Source organism: Zootoca vivipara, chromosome 6 (assembly GCF_963506605.1).
Source record: "Zootoca vivipara chromosome 6, rZooViv1.1, whole genome shotgun sequence".
Classification (NCBI taxonomy): Eukaryota; Metazoa; Chordata; class Lepidosauria; order Squamata; family Lacertidae; genus Zootoca; species Zootoca vivipara.
Window position 1 is genome coordinate 88,579,826 of NC_083281.1, and position 20,097 is coordinate 88,599,922.

At 51.1% G+C, this 20,097-nt stretch overlaps 1 protein-coding gene across 3 annotated transcripts; it reads left to right on the forward strand.

Annotated features, from left to right (window-relative positions):
- The first annotated feature begins 955 nt into the window (after positions 1-955).
- DDI2 (DNA damage inducible 1 homolog 2) lies at positions 956-19,091 on the forward strand. 3 transcript variants are annotated; one of them, XM_035117388.2, is made up of 10 exons: positions 956-1,222; positions 6,176-6,305; positions 7,305-7,562; positions 7,891-8,017; positions 9,236-9,363; positions 9,770-9,898; positions 10,637-10,740; positions 11,672-11,861; positions 15,423-15,486; positions 16,982-17,117. In XM_035117388.2, the coding sequence occupies exons 1-9, from the start codon at positions 1,085-1,087 to the stop codon at positions 15,437-15,439; spliced, it is 1,221 nt and encodes a 406-aa protein (XP_034973279.1). In that variant the 5' UTR covers positions 956-1,084; the 3' UTR covers positions 15,440-15,486; positions 16,982-17,117. The 3 variants fall into 3 exon arrangements, with proteins under 3 accessions (XP_034973279.1, XP_034973275.1, XP_034973276.1); XM_035117384.2 differs by lacking the exon at positions 15,423-15,486 and having other exon boundaries at positions 16,982-19,091; XM_035117385.2 differs by lacking the exon at positions 16,982-17,117 and having other exon boundaries at positions 12,814-15,486.
- The last annotated feature ends 1,006 nt before the right edge of the window (positions 19,092-20,097 follow it).

The following is a 20,097-nucleotide window of genomic DNA, read 5'->3' on the forward strand; positions in this document are numbered from 1 at the left end:
TGCAGCCCAGTTAGCAGCAGAAACTGAAGGCTCCAGGGAGGAGGGTGGTGACAGCAGCAGCAGCGGGAAGAAGCCTTGAGTTACACCTGGATAGTACTAGGAGAGGGAGTGGGTGTGGCTGTGGTCTGAGCCACAGAGTCTCTTGGGCATGCTGATCGCAAGGTCAGCGTTTCAAATATGCACGATGGGGTGAGCTCCCGTTGCTCTGTCACTGCTTATGCCAGCCTAGCGGTTCGAAAGCACATCAACGCAAGTAGATAAATAGGTACCGCAGCAGTGGGAAGGTAAATGGCAGTGGGAAGGTAAACAGCATTTCCGCGCGCTCTGGCTTCTGTCACGTGTCCCGTTGTGCCAGAAGTGGTTTAGTCCTGCTGGTCACATGACCCAGAAAGGTGTCTGCAGACAAACACCGGCTCCCTCAGCCCGCAAGTGAGGTGAGCGCCGCAACCCCCTAGTCGCCTTTGACTGGACTTAACCGTCCAAGGGTCCTTTACCTTCCTGCCACTCAGCCTCCATATAAGCATCTGGGGACTTCTATTTCAGTGTACTGTATCTGAAGAAGTGTGCATGCACACGACAGCTCATACCAAAATAAAAAACTTAGTTGGTCTTTAAGGTGCTGCTGGAAGGAATTTTTTTATTTTGTTTCGACTACGTCAGACCAACACGGCTACCTACCTGTATCCATTAAAATTGTAATCGCAATCTGGAAAAATAAAATGACAAACAGCAGAGACGCTGCAACTCTACAAATGACACCACCTTCGCCCTCTGGTCCTGCCCTGCACCCCGCGAAGGAGCCGGACGTCGTGGCCGCCTCCTCCCGCCCCTACCCCTAAGGGCTCCGCCCCGGGGGCGGGGCGACGCCGCGCTGGCGCAGCTCTGTCCCCGCCCACCTGCCCGTCCTTTTGCGACGGAGGGGCGGGGCGGGGCGTCAAAGAGGCGCTGCCGTAAACGCGGCGTCGCTTTGCGGCGTCTCTGAGGCGAGGCAGGCGGGCAAGCTGGGGCTCAGCCAGGCGGGCTCCGGATCCGCTCTGCCGTCCTTCCCGTGTTCCCTTCCCACCCCGCACCCCTCGGCGGAGCGATGCTCCTGACGGTCTTCTGCCTGCGGAGCGACCGCTCCGAGCTCACCTTCTCGCTCCAGGTGGACGCCGACTTCGAGCTGCAGAACTTCCGCGCCCTCTGCGAGCTCGAGTCCGGCATCCCCGCCGCCGAGAGCCAGGTCAGCGCGCGCCCGGGAGGGGGAGGGGGAGGGGGATGAGCGTGCCCGGGGCTGGGACATGAATAGGAGGGAGGGGGGAATAAGGCGAGGCCAAAGGGGCACGTGTGTCTCTCCATGTGTGCTCTCGCGCGCATCCCCCTCTTACTCCGAGTAGACCATCTTTTAAAACGAGGGCGGCTTAATCCAGCCTTCCTTGCTTTTAATCAGCTTCAGGTTTAGCTGTGGTTCCTGCATTGCTAGGGCGGGGCGGGGGGGCGCCCGACTAGATGACCCTAGTCGTCCCTGGCCCCTTCCAGCTCTGCAGGCCTGTAAAAGGGTCTCCTCTTGAGTATGGCTAACCTTTTGGATGCATGGGTCCGGCTTTCCCCAGCTGGGTGAATGGAGTCTTGACCCAGCAGTGTGTGTATTTTCCCCTCTCCTTCCCCCACCCCCTCTATATATCTGCTTTCTTAAGGTTTTTAGTCATGTTTATTTTATTTTATATAATTATCGTGTGTGTAAAAGGTAAAGGACCCCTGACCATTAGGTCCAGTCGTGACCGACTCTGGGGTTGCGGCGCTCATCTCTCATTATTGGCCGAGGGAGCCGGCATACAGCTTCCAGGACATATGGCCAGCATGACAAAGTCGCTTCTGGTGAACCAGAGCAGCACACGGAAATGCCGTTTACCTTCCCGCTTGGAGCGGTACCTATTTATCTACTTGCACTTTGACGTGCTTTCGAACTGCTAGGTGGGCAGGAGCTGGGACCGAGCAACAGGAGCTCAGCCCGTCACAGGGATTCGAACTGCTGACCTTCTGTTCAGCAAGCCCTCTAGGCTCTGTGGTTTAACCCACAGCACCACCTGCGTCCCATCCTGTGTGTAACTCACATGCAAATCGCCTCTTTACATGTTGCACCATTTGCATTTAAAACTGTAATTTGCTTTGGGCGCCTTTGGCAGAAAAGTGGTATGTGAATATGATTAAGATAGCATGATTAGTAAAGCAGTGCTGGGGATAGTTATCCCCCTCTGAAAAGCTTCAGGGTTCTAGCAAGAGTAGACCCATTGAAGGGAATGGAGCAAAGTTAGCCACGTCCATTAATTAAATGTGTTTCCACACTGTGTAGGGTTAGCGTTGCCAAAGAAATCAACAAATTTCAGTGCCAAGCACAGTCGAAAAACAACACTAGCCCTTCTCAGACTTTCTTAAATGAATAAAGACTAACTCAGTTCAATTATTGTTAGTGGGCCTCTGCTAAGTAGGACCCACGTTGACTATAGAACCAAATGGACAGTATCTGTCCAATGTTAGCCACCTGTACTCAAGAGTAGACCCATTTGCATCTAATGGGGTGGGGTTGCTTCATAAGCCCATTGGCTTCAGTGTGGTCTAATCTCGAGTATGCCTAGCTAACATTGGATGCGTGTCTTCCAGGTGGATCAAAGCAGCCTTTCCCAGCCTGGAACCCTCTAGACCAGTGGTGGCCAAACTTGGCCCTCCAGCTGTTTTGGGACTACAATTCCCATCATCCCTGGACACTGGTCCTATTAGCTAGGGAGGATGGGAGTTGTAGTCCAAAAACAGCTGGAGGGCCAAGTTTGGCCACCACTGCTCTAGGCATTGCTGGACTCCCATCAGTGATCTTGCATGACCAGGGAGCTGAAGGCCAGCAGCATCCAGGGGGGCTGCAGTTTCTCAGTCCCTGCATTAAAAGAAGGGAAAACAGCATTGGAAGTAGCTAGAGGCAGTAAAAACAAGGGCCTTGGTGGCTCTCCAGGTATTGTCAGGCTCCCAATTCCCAGTGTGGCCAGTGATGGGGTGGTAGCCCAGCAACAACTGGTGCTCTGGTTGTGTAGGACGCAGTCTTGGTGGGGTGTCTGTTGGTTGCTGTGCTGCAGTTTGTATTGCAGCTGGCTCTGTTGGTGGCTCTCATGATTTGTGATAAAACTCTGCCTGGCTTTTCACGAGAGAGTGATAAAGGAGGTGGTGTCGGCACAGTGTGCAGCTTGTTAAAAGCAGAGTGGGAGAGGAAAGCCCCTGCCAGGCTCTTCTAGGAACATCTTGCATCAGGGGTTGGGGTGGGGGTTTGTATGCAAGGTGTCCACTTCCCCCGGCTGTGGGTGTGTAAAAATGAAAGCAGCTTAAGCTGCTTTGGGCCAAGTCAACCGGCTTGCCCCAGTTTGGCTGACACAGACTTAGCAGCAGCATTCATGCCAGAGTCTTTTACAGCCCTACCTAGAGATCCTGGTGGAAAGTGAACCTGGGGCCTTCTGGATGCCAAGCAGGGGCTTTGCCACTAAGGTAGAGAGGCTAGGTTTTTAGGATTACCCGGGCACCTCTTTACCCTGGGCTTTGACCCTGTATATTTTAGGACCCACCCTGTTCTTGTGATTGTAAGTTGCTTTAAACAGCTTTTAGTGTTGTTTTTTTAAAATAGTTGCAAATTGCCCTGGGATCTTAGGGTGAAGGGTGAGTAATTAATTTAAATAAGTAATTATTCAGCTTGGAAGATAGTTATGCTGACCTGGCCCCTGTAACCACCCGGAGGAGTCTCCGTGGTGTTGTCCATGTTTCTCAGGAGCGCATCAGGCCCTACACACCTTAAAAGAATGAAGACCAACCAATGCCAGTGGGTCTTGTCTAGAGTAGGAGCTTAACTGGAATCAACCTTGTCCCATGGGAAGGTAGGAAGTCCTCTCGGGGGGGTCAAAAGGGGGACCTCATAGATTGAAAGTCTGTTGCAATCAACAGGACTTTGCAGGATGAGGCAACCGCCTGGCACAGAGGAGTGAGTGTCCGGCTCATCTTGGGTTGGCAACGGGAGGTCCTTCCCTGGACTCTTGCGCCAGAGTATCATGACCGTCTATTTTAAGGTTGTGGGAAGCTGTGAATTCTCTCCTGCCTCCATAGCTAAACTGCTCCCTTCATGCAGGCAGTAAACATCACGGAGCAGTAAACACTGTGGAGCTCCCAAAGACGGGCCCCCAGATCCTTGTCTCAGAGTAGGGAGCCCCCCTTGACTCACTGGGCCTCCTTTTATGCCCCTTCTGTCCTGCTGCCTCCTCAATCTCTCTCCCTGCCTCCTCCTCATACTGCACATTATGGACTGGTGATAGAAGGAAGCTGGAGGGGAACAGGGCTGGTGGATTGCGGGAGGGGGAAGACGTTCCCCCAGTGAAACTTTGAGGGATGCCCACCTCCCAGAGAACTGGCCAGGTGTCTCCTGGTACTGGAACCCCCTGCACCTGCCTTTGCTGGGTTTCCTGGCGCCTCTCCCTTGATGGAGGTGGCTCCTGCCTCTGATGGAACCGGCTCACCCACAATCCTTTGTGCCAGTTGGGCAAGATTACTCAGGCTTGTGGGCGGCTCTGGAGGAGCTGCTTTTGAATTCCCATCTTGCACTGTGAATGACGCATCCCAGAGGAGAGGTGTGTGTCTGTGCACGACTTTTGCCAACTCTTAATGGTGTCTTGGGACCGGGAGGAGAAGCGACTTCCTGGAGGCTAAAGAGCTCCCTGCTCCACGCCAGGCTGGCTGGTGTAGGAAAAGTGTGTTTCATATCCTGGATCAGTTCAGAGAAGAGCCGCTGACTTGCCTGCTTTTGTGAACTGTTTGAGTCAAAACAAAATAAAAAAAATATCTTCAGTAGCACCTTAAAGACCAACTAAGTTTTTATTTTGGTATGAGCTTTCGTGTGCATGCACACTTCGTCAGATACACTGAAACAGAATCCACCAGGCCCTTATGTATATTCAGAGGGTGGGGGTGATGGGAATGGGTGATGGGCTGATAGGAGTGGTAAACCTGTTGATGACTGTTAACGACTGTTAACGACTGCAATTGGTCTTGGGGGGGGAGCAAGGGCTGAGGTGCTAAGGAAAGCTTGATCATGTATAATGAGATAAGAATCCTATGTCTTTGTTCATTCCAGGTGGCTCCATGGTTTTAAGCTTGCTAATGAGTTGCAATTCAGCAACTTCTCTTTCCAGTCTGTTTCTGAAATTTTTCTGTAATAAAACAGCTGCTTTGAGATCTTGTATAGAATGTCCTGGGAGATTGAAGTTTTCTCCTACTGGTTTCTCTGTCTTGTGGTTCCTGATGTCAGATTTGAGTCAAGTGTGGCTCTTTTGCTCCCGGGCTGTCTTTGCCAGGGGATGTCAAGACTGCAGGTTGGAAAGCGAAAGTGATACTTACCTGCTGGAGGCTTTTGTGTGGGGAATTCAGCAAAGCGCTCTCTCCCTCCTCCATCAAGCCTGCTCTTTCGCTGACATGGCATTTTCTTGCCACCTCTTGTTTGCCTTGAAAGTGTTTAGAGGCAAAGCTGTCATAAGGCACTCACCTGATAACCAGTAGTCCCGTGTTTGAGTGTTATCTCTCAGGCCACTGACTTCCAGTGCAGGTTTCATGAAGCAAAGCAAGATAAGGATGTCATTATCTGTGGTTTTGAGTGTGATTGCGCAGGGAAATGTGGAAGGAGTTCCCCCCACAAATGCCAGGTTTCTTATAATAATAATTTAATTTTTAAAAATATACTCCACCCATCCAGCTGGCTTGCAGCTTCCAGCACATATAAAAACATAATAAAACGTCAAACATTAAAATCTTCCCGACACCTTTGGGCGTCTTCTAAAAGTTGTGTAGTTCTTTATCTCCTTGACATCTGATTGGAGGGTATTCCACAGGGGAAAACATTGCGTTACATGTCCTGAATCAGTCCAAAGCACAGCACAAGCCCCCGGTCCTCATTCTTCTGGCATCCTGTTGGCTAGCAAAAGTGAGGCAAGCTGAATCTATGCTGCTTTAAGGCCTGGTCCTCACAGATCCCTCTGGGGATCTTCCATCCTTTGTGTGTCTGGGCAGCAGTGGAGTGCGGACATTTATTCTCCCATGTCTGAGCTTTATTGGCAGTCCTTTTCTCCTAGTCAGATGTGGTGAGTTGTTTATTAACCAGCCTTCCCTCGTCTCCCAGATTGTCTACGCAGAGCAGCCCCTGACTGACAACCACAGGTCGCTGGCTTCTTATGGCTTGAAAGACGGCGATGTGGTGATCCTGCAGCAAGTGGAGAATGCGGGGGTGCGGCCCGCGGCCCCGTTTCCCGGTGAGGAAGCCTCTCTCTTCACCCCACCCTGTCCCTGGCAGACTTCACCATGGTCTGGGCTGTCCACAGGACTCAGGTCACATTGAGCCTAGGAGACTGTTGATTCTCTGAGAGTTTAACTTTGCTGTCCTAAATAACCGTTGCATTAAAAGTTTCTGAGCCAGTGTGTCTTACTGTTAAGCAGAAGGTTGGTGGTTTGCACCCACCCAGGGGCAGCTGTGGGTGGGATTCCTGCATTCTATAACTCTATGAAACTGTGGGCTGAGCCAGCCTCTTCCTCTTGTCCTGCTTTGGGAAATTGCCTTCTGCTCACCGCTGTTCCTACTGCTCCACTCTTGAGCATTACTTCCTTGTCATGCTCTGCACATGCTGAGACCGTAAGGACACTTGTGAGCTTCCTCTTCCCTGGAGCCGGCCATTGCTTGCCCAGGAGGAAAGCAGGAGATTCCTCGTAGCAGAGGCTGCTGTGATCCCGGAGCTACCATTGCTGTGTCTCTTGACTGGATCTTCATATGATCTAAAGGGCTGTCACATGGAAGGTTGAGCAAGCTTGTTTTCTGCTGCTCCAGAGGGCAGGACCTGAACCGATGGGTTCAAGTTACGAGAAAGGAGAGTCTGACTAAACATCAGGAAAAACATTCTGGCAGGGAGAGCGGTTTCTGACAGTGGACCAAACACTCTCAGAAGGGCTTGGACTCTCCTACGTAGCAGGATTGTAGGCACAGGTTGGATGGCCATCCTGTCCAGGATTATTTCACTGTGGTTCCTGCATTTCTGGGGGTTGGACTAGATGACCATTGGGGGTCCCTTCCAGCTTTACAATTCTGTGATTCTATTATTTTGTCAACCTGCTGAACTACATTGTGGAGGCTGGATACTTGGCATGGCTGTGTGTGTGTGTGTGTATCAGAGGGGATTGAGCCTTGGGGTCCCCCCCCCCAATAGGGTAAAAATCACCAGGGCTAGTATTAACTGTTCTGTTAATTCTCCTCTGCCTAGGTTTGCCCAGGATAGACTTCAGCAGCATCACAGTTCCTGGGACTTCAAGCCAGCCTCCCCAGCTGCCCTCACTGGCACCCCCAGCGCAGCAGCCCTCCTCGCAGCCTCGCCCGTCTCCTCCCGAGTTCCCCTCCCCACCGCAGGGCTTGGACAACCCAGCGCTGTTGAGAGACATGTTGCTGGCCAATCCCCACGAGCTTTCCCTGCTGAAGGAGCGCAACCCACCCCTAGCAGAGGCTCTGCTCAGTGGGGACCTGGGTGAGTATCTCCCCCAGTGTGGGGCGTTTGTGCTGGAGGAGAAGAAACCCCCTAGATTCTTTGGGGTGATTTGCTGGAAGGCTGCAGGACGGGCAGAAGAATGGGCGCTTTAGCCTCGTGGCTGCGCTCAGACGGGTATGTGCATGATTTGACTTCCTGGTTTTTGCACGATCCCAGACTAACGAGGATTTGGGGAGAGGAGGGAAGTGAGGAGTGTTTGGGGAAAAACTGGAGTTGGGTGGTGCACGTGGAGCGCTTTGTGAGCTGTGCCACAGAAACGCTAGCTGTGGCTGCCAGTCACTATTGTAAATGTCTTTCCTTACTCTAGAGAAGTTCACCCGGGTGCTTGTAGAGCAGCAGCAAGATCGAGCCCGCCGGGAGCAGGAGAGGATCCGCCTGTTCTCCGCCGACCCTTTTGATCTTGAGGCTCAGGCCAAGATCGAGGAGGACATTAGGTAGGCAAAGGTCTGGGAGCCACCCTTGGGGTGCAGGTGGCTTGTCAGTTTCAAACCTGGAGCAAATGTATTGCAGATTTGTTGTCTTCTGGCTGAGCCTTCTCTGAACTCCTGCGCCTCCCTGACCTCTAAGGGGGTAGGGGACAACAGGTATCCTCAAATCCACATCTGTTGGGTTTATGAGGAAAAGCTGTAGCTCAATGGCAGAGTGTCTGCCTTGCAAACCAAAGGTCCCATGTTCAGCTCCCTAATGGCATTTCCAGATAGATCTGGGAAGAGATCTATCTGCGCTCTATGTGGCGCTACCTTTGAAGGTGACTCGGAAACTACAACTAATCCAGAATGCGGCAGCTAGACTGGTGACTGGGAGTGGCCACCGAGACCACATAACACCGGTCTTGAAAGATCTACATTGGCTCCCAGTACGTTTCCGAGCACAATTCAAAGTGTTGGTGCTGACCTTTAAAGCCCTAAATGGCCTTGGTCCAGTATACCTGAAGTAGCGTCTCCACCTCCATCATTCTGCCTGGACACTGAGGTCCAGCACTGAGGGCCTTCTGGCGGTTCCCTCGTTGCGAGAAGCCAAGTTGCAGGGAACTAGGCAGAGGGCCTTCTCAGTGGTGGCGCCTACCCTGTGGAACACCCTCCCAACAGATGTCAAAAAGGAAAACAACTACCAGACTTTTAGAAGACATCTGAAGGCAGCCCTGTTTAGGGAGGCTTTTAATGTTTAATAGATTATTGTGTTTTATTTTTCTGTTGGAAGCCGCCCAGAGTGGCTGGGGAGACCCGGCCAGATGGGCGGGGTATAAAAAAATAAATTATTATTATTATTATTATTATTATTATTATTATTATTATTATTATTATTAGAGACTCCCTGCCTGCAACCCTAGAGTGCAGACACTAGTGAGCTAGATGGACCCAAGGGTCTGACTCGGTACAGAGCAGGTGGGAAAGAATCTCAGGCGGCATCTCTACACATGCACACACAGAGAGAGCTAACCCGTGAAGTATCTCGGGGGCCCTGCACGAGGCCAGACCTGCTGTGTTGCTGTGGGTCTGCCCTGTTGTCAGCTTCACCCTCTGGCCCGGGGGGGGGGGGGTTGCTCTGCCTCTAGCATGGAGCACGTGGCCGGCAGCCCCGTCAGGGAGGGCCAATCCATGGTGCTGGCAGTTAATGCTTGACCGTCACCCATGTTTTGATGTTGGATCCAGGCAGCAGAACATCGAGGAGAACATGACGATCGCCATGGAGGAGGCCCCGGAGAGCTTTGGCCAGGTGGTGATGCTCTACATCAACTGCAAAGTCAACGGCCACCCTGTGAAAGCCTTTGTGGACTCAGGTGAGTTAGGCCCAAGAGGCAGGTGAGTTGGCCCAAGGTCACCCACTGAGCTGCATGGCTGAGTGAGGATTTGAACCTTGGCCTCCCGGATCCTAGTCCCACATGCTAACCACTATGCCAAACTTGCTCTTGTCACCCAACAAGACATTGGGTTGCTTCCAGTGCTGGGTCTACTCTTGAGTAAACCTCTGTTGGTTACAACCCCTTGCCTTGGTTGTGTGGACTTAATGCTAAATTTCTGCTGTGCTTGTGAGAGAAGGAGGGAGAGCCTTGCCCCCCCCCCCGAGGCAAATGTTTTCCCAAGTGTCAGCCCCCATAATGGGGAGAGTATGGGGCAGCTGCCCCTTTTGCTCCCTGGGAAGAGGTTGGGTGTGCCTTTTAACACCGGCTGCTGTATTTCTGGCAGGGGCACAGATGACCATCATGAGCCAAGCGTGCGCAGAGAGGTGCAACATCATGCGGCTGGTGGACCGGAGGTGGGCAGGCATTGCCAAAGGCGTGGGGACCCAGAAGATCATTGGCAGGGTCCACCTGGGTAAGGGCGGCAGATTCTTTGCAGCTGCCTGGCGGGGCAGGGAGGGTGGGGAGCTCCTTGCTTCCAGAGCCAGAGTTGAGGCTGTTGCAGGCAGCACAGAGTGGAACTCTTATTCCACAGAAGGCAGTGACAACCACCAACTTGCAGAGAGCATTAGCCAGATTCACAGAGGTGGGTGAAGGCTCTGTTTTCCCTCTGCTGTCAGAGGTGGGAAATTTATTGTATTATTATTATTTATTGAATTTGTATACTACCCTTTACCTGGAGGTCTCAGGGCGGTTCACAGAATAAAATCAAAATATAAAACCGCAAAATGCATAATCAAAACAAAAACAACAACCCAATAACCCCCCCACCCCCCAAAAAATCATATTTTAAAAGGGCATAGGATCCTCACAACATTTAACAAACCCGGACAGGAGCCACTTGTTGGAGAGACCATGATCTCAGATATGTCTGCAGCGATATTTATGAAAAATTGCTCTGAAAGCCAGTGGCTGGGAATCTTAATTGGGGAAGAGTTGCTCTTGTGCTCGAATCCTGCTTGTGGGTGGTCACTGGGAGAACAGGGTGCTGGACTTGGGTGGGAATTCTAGCCTGATCCTGCTTTGGGCAGCTGCTTACATTAATATGACTTGTCATGGCCAACAGCTAGAACAATGAAGTTATTTGAATCGGATTGGTTTGGTGAATATGCCAGTCTCTCTTCTCTCCTTCCCACCCCCCAATCTGCTTTAGCTCAGGTCCAGATTGAAGGAGATTTCCTGCCTTGTTCGTTCTCCATCCTGGAGGAGCAGCCCATGGATATGCTCCTGGGACTGGACATGCTGAAGAGGCACCAGGTGAGACTGGCAAAGGGGACAGCATCCTCTGAAATGTGTCTGTGTGTGGTCTACGTCCAGCAGCTTCTACCCTTTTTTAAAAAAGAAACATGTTCAATAGGTTTTTTTTAAGGGTTATACAGAAATCCTGCAAATTAACTGCTATCAGGGTTTGATAGCAGTATACATCGTCCATATGCAATTGTGGATCGCTTGGAAGGAAGAAGTTCCCGCCAAGGAAGAATGGATAAGTAAGGTGATGGACAATGCAGAATTGGCAAAGCCAGAATGAGAGAATCTAACAATGATTGTTTTGTGGAAGAATCGAAGTCCTTTTCGGACTACTTAAGGAAATATTATAGTCAGGTGACCTTGCCAGCAGGATTTGAATTATGAGCCACAGAAGGAATTGGAGAATAGAGTATTGATGTGTTGGCATAAGAAGTAGAATGCAGTGGGCAGCAGAGGGGGGAGAAAGTAAAACACCATGGAAAATGGGGCGGGAAGTAGAGAAAAGACAAATTCGTTATGTTGATTTTTTAAAAAAAATCAATAGAAATTTAGTATAAGAAAAAAATATTTTTGTTCGCTGTCAAACAAAAAGAAATATAAAATAAAACCAAAGTAACTAAGCCACAAGTATGTGACTGCGAGGAAAGTAGCAACTGGAACTACTTGTGGAATAGACATAATGGTTAAACAAGATGGTTAAAAACCATGGACTCTCTATTATACTGAGGGAAGATAACTGAATGTATTCAAGGCATTTGAATGCTTTACCTGTCATATTCATTCGTAGGGCATTGGGGGGGTGTCTTTGGCCATCTACCCTGTTTTTCCCTGGGCGCTTTTGAAGCTGTCTGGCATTACGGTATTGCCTGCAGTTGAAAAGCAATGAAGCTCCCTTGGTGTCCCCTAACCAGGATTTCTGCTCCTTCCCACCTCCCACCAGTGTTCCATAGACCTCAAGAAGAACGTGCTGGTGATTGGCACTACCGGCTCCCAGACGACCTTCCTGCCGGAAGGGGAGCTCCCCGAGTGTGCGAGGTTGGCCTACGGGGCGGGACGAGAGGACGTGCGGCCTGAGGAGATTGCAGACCAGGAGCTGGCAGAAGCCATACAGAAGTCCGTCGACGAAGCAGGTACTGCAAGGATACGCCCGCGGTGGAGTGGCAGGACACCTGCTTGGCATGCCAATGTGCCCCCGGTCCAGTCCCTGGAATCTCTAGGTGTGGGGCTGGGAGGTCTCTTCCTGCTTGCCGTCCTGGACAGCTGCTGCCAGCCAGTGTAGGTCAGTGCTGAGCTAGATGGGCCCAAGGGTCTGGCTCTGCATAAGGCAGCTTCCTCTGTGTTTCTGTCGACAGAAGGCTCCCTCGTTTCCCCTTTGCCAATCTGGCTGGCCGTTTTTGTGCAAGCAACTGCAAAGGCTGAGACCGAGAGGAGTTGTAGTCTGAAGCACTTGGAGAGCACCAAGCTGGTTTAAGAGCATGTCAAGTGTAGAGGCTTCTCCCTTACGCCTCCTAGAGATGGTGCCCGTGACTTTTTAATTTGTTAATCCATTAAACCCTTATTAACCTAACCAGTTAATCAATTGAAAGTTGCAGAACCCCGTTTGCTTAGAAATTTTAAAAAAGGAATCGCAGTTCCCTTTATATCCCACTTGCCAAGGAGTGTGGTAGTGGTTTAGCCTTACAGCAACCCTGTGAGGTAGGCTCGGCTACCCAGTGAATGATGAACCCAGGCCCAAGGCTGCCTTCCTGGCCACTGAGCCACGTTGACTGCTCAACCAATAAGACTCGGAAGGCGCCAGAGGCCCCTTCCTACTCTCTGCGGGCCCTGCTTCCACCTTGGCCCCAAAGCAGGGTTGTCCCCTCCTCACAAGGTGTCTTCCATTGCAGCAGAACAGCACACATAGAATCATAGGATAGAACTGGAAAGTTGGAAAGGACCCACGGGGTCATTGTAGTCCAGCCCTTCTTGGAAAGCTAAGTATATTGAAGTAAAGCTAGGAGCAAATATCTTGGCCCGGTAAAATGCGAGGACCTCAACTGACGCTTTCACCCACCTCCCCACCACCACCTCTGGACGCGTTAGTTGCAGTTGCAGTTGCTCAAGACGCCCAAGTCAGAAGACGGGAGGAGAGGAGACGGCGGAGGGAGCGTCGCCTGTCTTCGGGAGCCTCTGCCCGCCACAGGACCTCCCATTGTGTCATCTTCTAATGCCTGGCACGCCCCTCACCCAGGCCTTACGCAGCTTGGATAAAACAGCGTGCCAGGGAAATTGCTTTGTACTCCAGTTCTGACATTAAAAGCCTCCCGTTCCAACATGTCTAGCTCAGTCTCGAGTTTTGTTCGGAGGCCCCTGGCCCACCTCGAGGAGAGACAGGAATGCTTAGTAGGAGGGCAAGGGGGTAGGGCAGGCAGCTTTCATGCCTGTCTTGATGAAGCAGTAGCTTTGCTGTTCCTCCACCTTTTCTCCCTTCTCTCTGCCAGGCCATTTCTCCCCACCCCCCAGTGCTTCTGCCCGGGCATTTGAGTGGGCAGACCCGTCTGCTCCTTACTCATGGCTGCTGTGATTTTGTGGCATTATAATTCTTTACCTGAAATGGACCAGAATTTTTGGTGTTTCAGGAAATAGGGGTTTTATTGTTATTGTTACTACTACTACTACTTTGTGCCCCCTCGGCTGGGCACTCTGTGCAGCGTAACTGCTTGCACTGCCCTAAATTCCCCCCAGATGTTCTTGGGGTGCCTAGTCCCTGCTTGCAGGGCCAGTGGTTGAGGATGATCTGCATCAGCCTTCCCGCTGCTGAAACCTTCTTTCTCTGCCCCTTTGCCACAAGCCCTTGTGCCCCACAGAAGCCTCAGCCCGGGCTCCCGGGCATGTTCTGGGGTCTATGTGGCACATGAGCAAAAGCCTTTAAGGTGATTTCATAGGTAAACAAACATTAGCTTCTGGAAAGAGCATCTAAGCTGCATTTCACTGCTGTGGGCGAGAACGTGGTCAAAGGCTTTCCACATCACCCCACATGGCAACCAGACAGGCCTGGTTCAGCTTGACAAGACTGAATGTGTTGTGGAGTAGTGGTGAATGTTAGAACCCACCACTACTCCAAGCCCGTAGCTCCTAAATGAAGGGTCATCCTCCTTTTATATGGAAACCTACTGAGATGGGGCAGATGGGGCTTGTCTACCTGGGATGGTAGCCCAACTAGGAGAAGGAAACCTTGGATCCAAAACCTCCACTGAACATTTTTGGGAGAAGGAAAGGCTAAGGAGTAAACAGAAATCCGGAGTGGAGACCCTAAGGCAGTTGGATGGCACCTTGTCAGCCTCCTTCCAGCAACTCCTGCAAGCCAAGCTGGTGCCAAACATATTGCTCTGCTTTCCTTTGGATCACCATCAGTGAGGCCAAGAGCAGTGGGGTCTTGTCATCTGGACAGCCCAGGACCCCCAGACACACTGTCTGGGCTTGTGTCCCGGGGAGGTCTCTTTGGTGCTGCTTCAGTCCCAGAGGCGCACTGCATTGTCTCGAGAGAGAGAGAGAGAGGTGCCAACAACAAGATTGCCTTACCCCATATATGCCCACTTGACAACTTTGATCGGCTGAACTGGGGTTACTACAGATACCATTTCTGCATTTGTAAGAAATCGATCTGTTAGTGTGTTATCTTAGCTCTCTCAAACTCTTTACCGTATTTTTGTTAATTTTTTGTAATGTGATACCGTTATTGTTTTTGTTTTTTTGTAAACCGCTTTGAGGTTTTTTGTTTTACAATCAAGCTGTATAGAAATTATGAAATAGAAAATAAACACAGGAGTCGCTCCTTGTGATGCCCAACGCTCACTTTCCTGTATGACACTCCCAGCCGCTTCTGCCTTGAAAATCTTTAGCAAAGGGAAGCTTGCATTCCATTCTTGAGTTGCACATTTAAAAACTGATCCGCTATGTTCCCATCCAATGTTGTTCCTGTCACCTCCCCACCTCCTGCAAGTCTGGCCATCCTGAATTACTTTGAAAATATTCCCCCCCACACCCCACAGAGGCAATGCTGGAGGCCTCCCCCCTGTCTAGTTCTTGAGCCCTCCTTGGTTTCATTGGTTTGCAGCAGATGATGGAGATATGGCCCCCCTCCCTAGGGACCAGCTGGGGCAGTGCCTGCGCAGAGTTAGCAAGCCCTGCCTGCACGCTTGAGCCCATTGAATCAACTAGAGCCAGGAAGAGATTCTGAAGAGGTGGCGCAGAGGAGATCTTCAGGCAGCCAGAGAGTTCCTTCCTCGCAGAGCGTCAAGATCTGGATGGCAGGGAGGCAGAGAGGAACCCAGAGCTCAGGCTCAGAAAGTGGCTCAGAAGAGGCTGGCCAGTAGCATGCAGTGCCAAAAATCCATGCTAGTTGAGAATAGAAGACAGGAGCCCCACCAGCGCCCATCCACACCAGACCTCGACTGGAGAGCAAGCGGACGGTTCTTGACCCATTCTAAAAAGCAATTCAGTGTGCATTGTGAGGCTAGGATAGCTGAGCACCGTTCCTGAAAGAAGTTCCAGCCGTGAGGAGCTGCTAAGTTGCATGCAGGAAAGGGAGGGGGACAGGAAAGCAGACCGTGACACAAGGACCCACATGAGGGCTGCAAGCCACCTCCCGAGTCGTGCATGTGCGTGTGTGCTAACCCGAGTTTGGTGTGTTTGTCTCCTAATCCAAACAGAACGCCAGAAGCCTTGATGCATGTTGTGTGGGGTTTGCTGCCGCTGGAGTGGGCCACAGACCAGGTATTCCACTGAGCTCTTCCATCTCCTTGAAGGGGGTTGCAGGGGTGGGGACTTTAAAGGAGCTCCTTCCTACTCTGGCATCTTCCCTGGTCGGCGTGGAGCAGGGTCTTTGATCTTCCCAGCATCTGCTGCAGAGAGAAGAGAAGAGAACTGCAGAAGGGGCATATTTGTGTGGATGTGTTCGATTCAGAAAACTTGAGTGCAGTAGTTTTTGGTGGTGCCTGGAGCTGAACACTCAACACCACTCTCTGTGGGATTAATTCACCACTGGCCAGACTTGGCCTCTTTTTCGGTTGTTCACCCCAGATCCGATAAGTGGGGGGAAGTGCAGGAATTTCGTTTCATTTTGTCTTTGGCGATTTTCTCAGGTGAGTAGATGCAAAGCGGACCTCAGAACTGGCTGCTTGTTTAAGACTGTTTGCCAAATAAGTCAAAAGTGCAGTGCCATTTCTTTTTATTTTCGCTAGCAAAACTTTTAACGCCTTTTGCTATCAGATTATCTCACAAGACTGACTAACCAGAGAGCAAGAGGCTCATATCCAGATCTGCACCTTCGGGAGCTGAGATGACCCCCGAGCTCAGACCGAATCTTGCTAACAGGTTGCCTAGTGCTGAGCAAATCAGCCTGGCGGGAGGGCTGCTTCTAATACACCTAGCCTACTCTTAAAACGTTAGCAAGAATGTTGGTTTCACTAATTGCATCTTGTTGAAGCGTGGGAAAAACCTGTGAAACTTGTGGCTTTGTGGCCACTCTTGATTCTCAGTCTCATTTATATGCTGTATCTCTGCCAAAGCAATATGGGCAGCTTCCTGCCAAAAGGGCAAGAAGGGGGCGGAGGACAAAGATATCTGGTGCCTGTTTGGGTGCCAGCTGTTTCATGCTGCATCATAATAATGACAGGTGAAATGGCTGCTTGATGGATGCAGCTCTGACAGAAGCCAAGTGGCCCTTTGTCCCAAACCAACCCAGTGGAATCTCAGACCCATAGAACTGTAGTGTGGGAAAGGGGCCGGAATGGTTATCTAGTCCAACCCCCTGCGAGGCAGGGACGTAGGCTGCCCCTGCCTCTCTTCCCCCAGTGTTACTACTATTCTTGGGGTGCGGGTGGAAAAACGGGAGTCTTGCCTAGTGGTTACTAACCTTGGTGGTTCCTTTCTGCTTTCACAGTCGGAGGCAGTTTGCATATGAATATTAGTGGCTGGAAATCACATGTAAAAAGAGAGTGTTCTTGCACTCAGACCCTGCTTTTGGGCTTTCCATTGGGGCATCTGGTTGGGCACTGTGAGGATTAGATGGGCCCTGTTGGGCCTGATCCAGCCTCCAAGCATTTCTTAACAGCACCCTGAGTGCATATCCCAAAGCAAGTCCCGGTGATGCAAGCAAATGGGCTGTACCCTCTGAAGGTTTTATATATGCTCCTGGAATGTATCAAAGGAAGAATCTCATTCCATTTCTCTCTCCCCCCCCCTTCTTTCTCCTCTCCCCTGTGTACAGAGAATAGTGACAAAGAATCTACCTCACTAGAAATGCCATCGCTACCAACTTCTGATGGGACGAAATGTCCAGTCCGTTTTCCAGAGATGGGTCCGAAGGCCGGCGACCTGGCAAGCCAATTGCTTGACCATTCTGTCTCTGCGCCTTCTGTTTTCTCCCACGAGGGCAGCCAGGATGAGACTCTTAGCCCCAAGGCGGCCAAGTCCGTGGACTCTCTTCTTGAATGCCCAACCAATTTGGAAGGCAAAGAGCCGCTTCCGTCTCCACCAAATCATACTGCTTCTGCCAATTCCGATGCTTCCCCGGCTGAAAAAACTGGAACGGGATCCCGTCCTCATTCACAGGATGCGTCCCGAGAGCCAGGTGCTCATGGCAGCCTGCAGAAGTCCATTGCTGAAGACGATCCCCTTGGCCTGGCGCCTGCTGTTGGAGGAGAAGGAGAAAGCCACTTGCTGGGCATTTGTGGGTCGCCAAAGGATCTGGACGAACCCTTCCCTTCAGAGCAGCAGGAAGGGAAACAAACACATAAGCTTCAATTAGACCTCCAGGCATGTGAAACCCTTGGAAATGAGCAGCCTCTGGGTGAGCAGAAGGAGCCAGATTACCAGGAGCCTATCTGTGAGATGGCCGTTTCCCCATCCCCTGCTGATGGAGAGCAGAACCCTGACAACGTCCCCATGGAAGGGCAGGTGGGGTTTTCTGCAGGAGAGGGAAGGAGCTCACAGAGTCTGACACCCAAGCACCCTGCAGTGGGAGCCACCCAGGACACTTCAGATCCACAGAGCTCCCTTGGACTGGCTGCTGTGAGCTCAGAATGTGCCATGATGGAGGTGGAATGGGCCAAGCGAGTTGACTCCACCCCGGCCACTGATTTGATGCAGCCAGGAAATGAATTTTTTGAATCTGATACACTAGCCACCCCTCCCAGTGGCCAACTGACTGATCAGGTAGAAGACCCGCACATCTCCCTCTCCTCTGCCTTAAAGGAGCTTCACCAACTTCTTGCTGCCAGTTGCAAAGGGGAGTTAAGTGTTCCTTGGCATGAAGACACCAGCCCGTCCGCGTCTGCCCCTGAAGAGCAAACGACAGGTGGGGAGATCTTTAAAGAGGAACACGGGTGTGCACGCCTTGAGAGCCAGGATGTGGAACTCCCCATCCCTCAAAGTGCAGGGATACAAGTGTCCATTGACATCCAGGAGGCCCACAGGTTGGCTGTGACGTCCGAACGGGAGGCTCTGGTCATCCAAGGGTCTTCTACTTTGAGCACTTCCCTCTCCCTGAGCCCATCAGCAGCTTCTGCTCAGCTTCCACACTGTGAATGCTCTGAAAGCCAGCCTCCTCATTTAGTTGTGGGTGGTGAAACTTTGGAGCAGGGCCAGCTTCTCAGCATGGGTCAAGATGCATCTCTGAGCTCTCGGAGTTCTTTCCCGGAAGAAACTGGACCACCAGACACCTTAAATGCAGGTGCTTTGGGGCCAATCGATGAGCCAACTGCCCCCTTGCTGCCTCTGGGCTTCCCAGATCTTGTGCCCCCCTCCTGGCCCCCTGTTTTCCCTGCTGCAGACATTGATCAGATTGTGGGGGCCGGCTTTACACCCCAGGAAGCCGGTGAGGCTTTGGAGCATGCCGGCGGAAATGCAGACCTTGCCCTCCTCATTTTGCTAGCCAAGAAAATAGTCGTTCCTACGTAACCGTGGCAGGAAGACGGCCTGGCTTGCTGGCCAATACTCCCCCCCCCCAAAAAAAAGAGAGAGTCTGTATCTTGACTACATAGAATATTCTGCTTCTATGATTGAGCCACACTTTTTTTTCTTAAAAGAAAAAGGAGAAAAAAGAGAATATCATTTATTTTCAGCCAAAGTATCTTCTGTCTTGTTTTCCCTTGTTGAATTTAGGCATTTTAAAAGGAGCAAAGCATTGGTAATGTATCAGCACAGTAGCTTTTTATGATGATGATGATGATTATGATTAAGGCAATGCATAATGGAATAAAGAGTCTTTATTTAAATAACCTGTTTTTAAAAGAAGAGGCCATACTTAAGAGGCAAGAAAGCTGTAAAACATAGTCCCTCTTCTTCAGCAAATCCCTCAGAAACAGGCGTGGCAGGAGGATCTCTGCTCTCTGGGCTATCCTTCGCCTCCACGGGGTTGATGCTCACAGGGGCTGTAGAACCTTGGGATGCTTAGCAAGCAGCAGAATGTCACAATGGGGGTGCAAGCCAGTGCCAGCTCCAGAAGCTGAGGAGGTGAGCTCATGAGTTTGCCAAGACCCTGGCAGAAGGGTCTCCACTTCCCCAAGAACGCCACCATCCACACTCTGCGTGGAGCGGGTGCAGTGATCAGAAAGGTCCCTGAGAGAATACTCCATTTGCATGCCCCATCTCTTAGGCTGGTTAAGGAGAGCCCCTAAATCTGTCATAGCCAATAGAATGGTAGAGGCCCCCCTGCAAGCTTGACTTGGGTTGGGCTCCTTCTGCCGTATCTTGCCTTGCTGATGAGCAGTCAGGCTGACAACTTAGAAGCAGGAACAGTGCTCCCCCCCCCCTAAAAAATGTTTAGGGGTACTCTCATTTTGACTCAAGAAAATCACTATTTGATGGTTCAAACCAAGAAAAATAGAGTAAAAAGGTGCAAAGATTCACAAAATGTTTAGGGGTATGTGTACCCCTGCGTCCCCCTAGAAAAAAACACTGAGCAGGAATAACCACTAAGGCCCAGAGGCTGAACCCAAATATTGGCAGCAGAGTTGTCCATTTGAAACACTTTCCCTTCCCCCTATTTTTTTGGGGGGGGGGTGCTTCTCCTGGTGTGTGTGTGGCTTCAAGGGGGAGGGCTAGAATGTGGTGCTGTTGGGTTGTCAACCAGTTCTGAAAGCGTCTCGAAGTTAGCACGGTGGGAGATGGTGACATTTGGGCCCCAATGGGTATGTATGTATGTATAAACCTCCCGTTCCAAGGTGAGGAACCCAGAAGCCTTTTTCTCCAGCAGGCATCCCCTCTTGAAATGGCTTTTAGGTACAGCAGGTATTGTGTTTGCCATGGCAATGCCATACATGGAGACCTTGGTCCCCTGGACCCAAGCCAGGGTGCTCAGCTTTATATGTGTTCAGTGAGTCA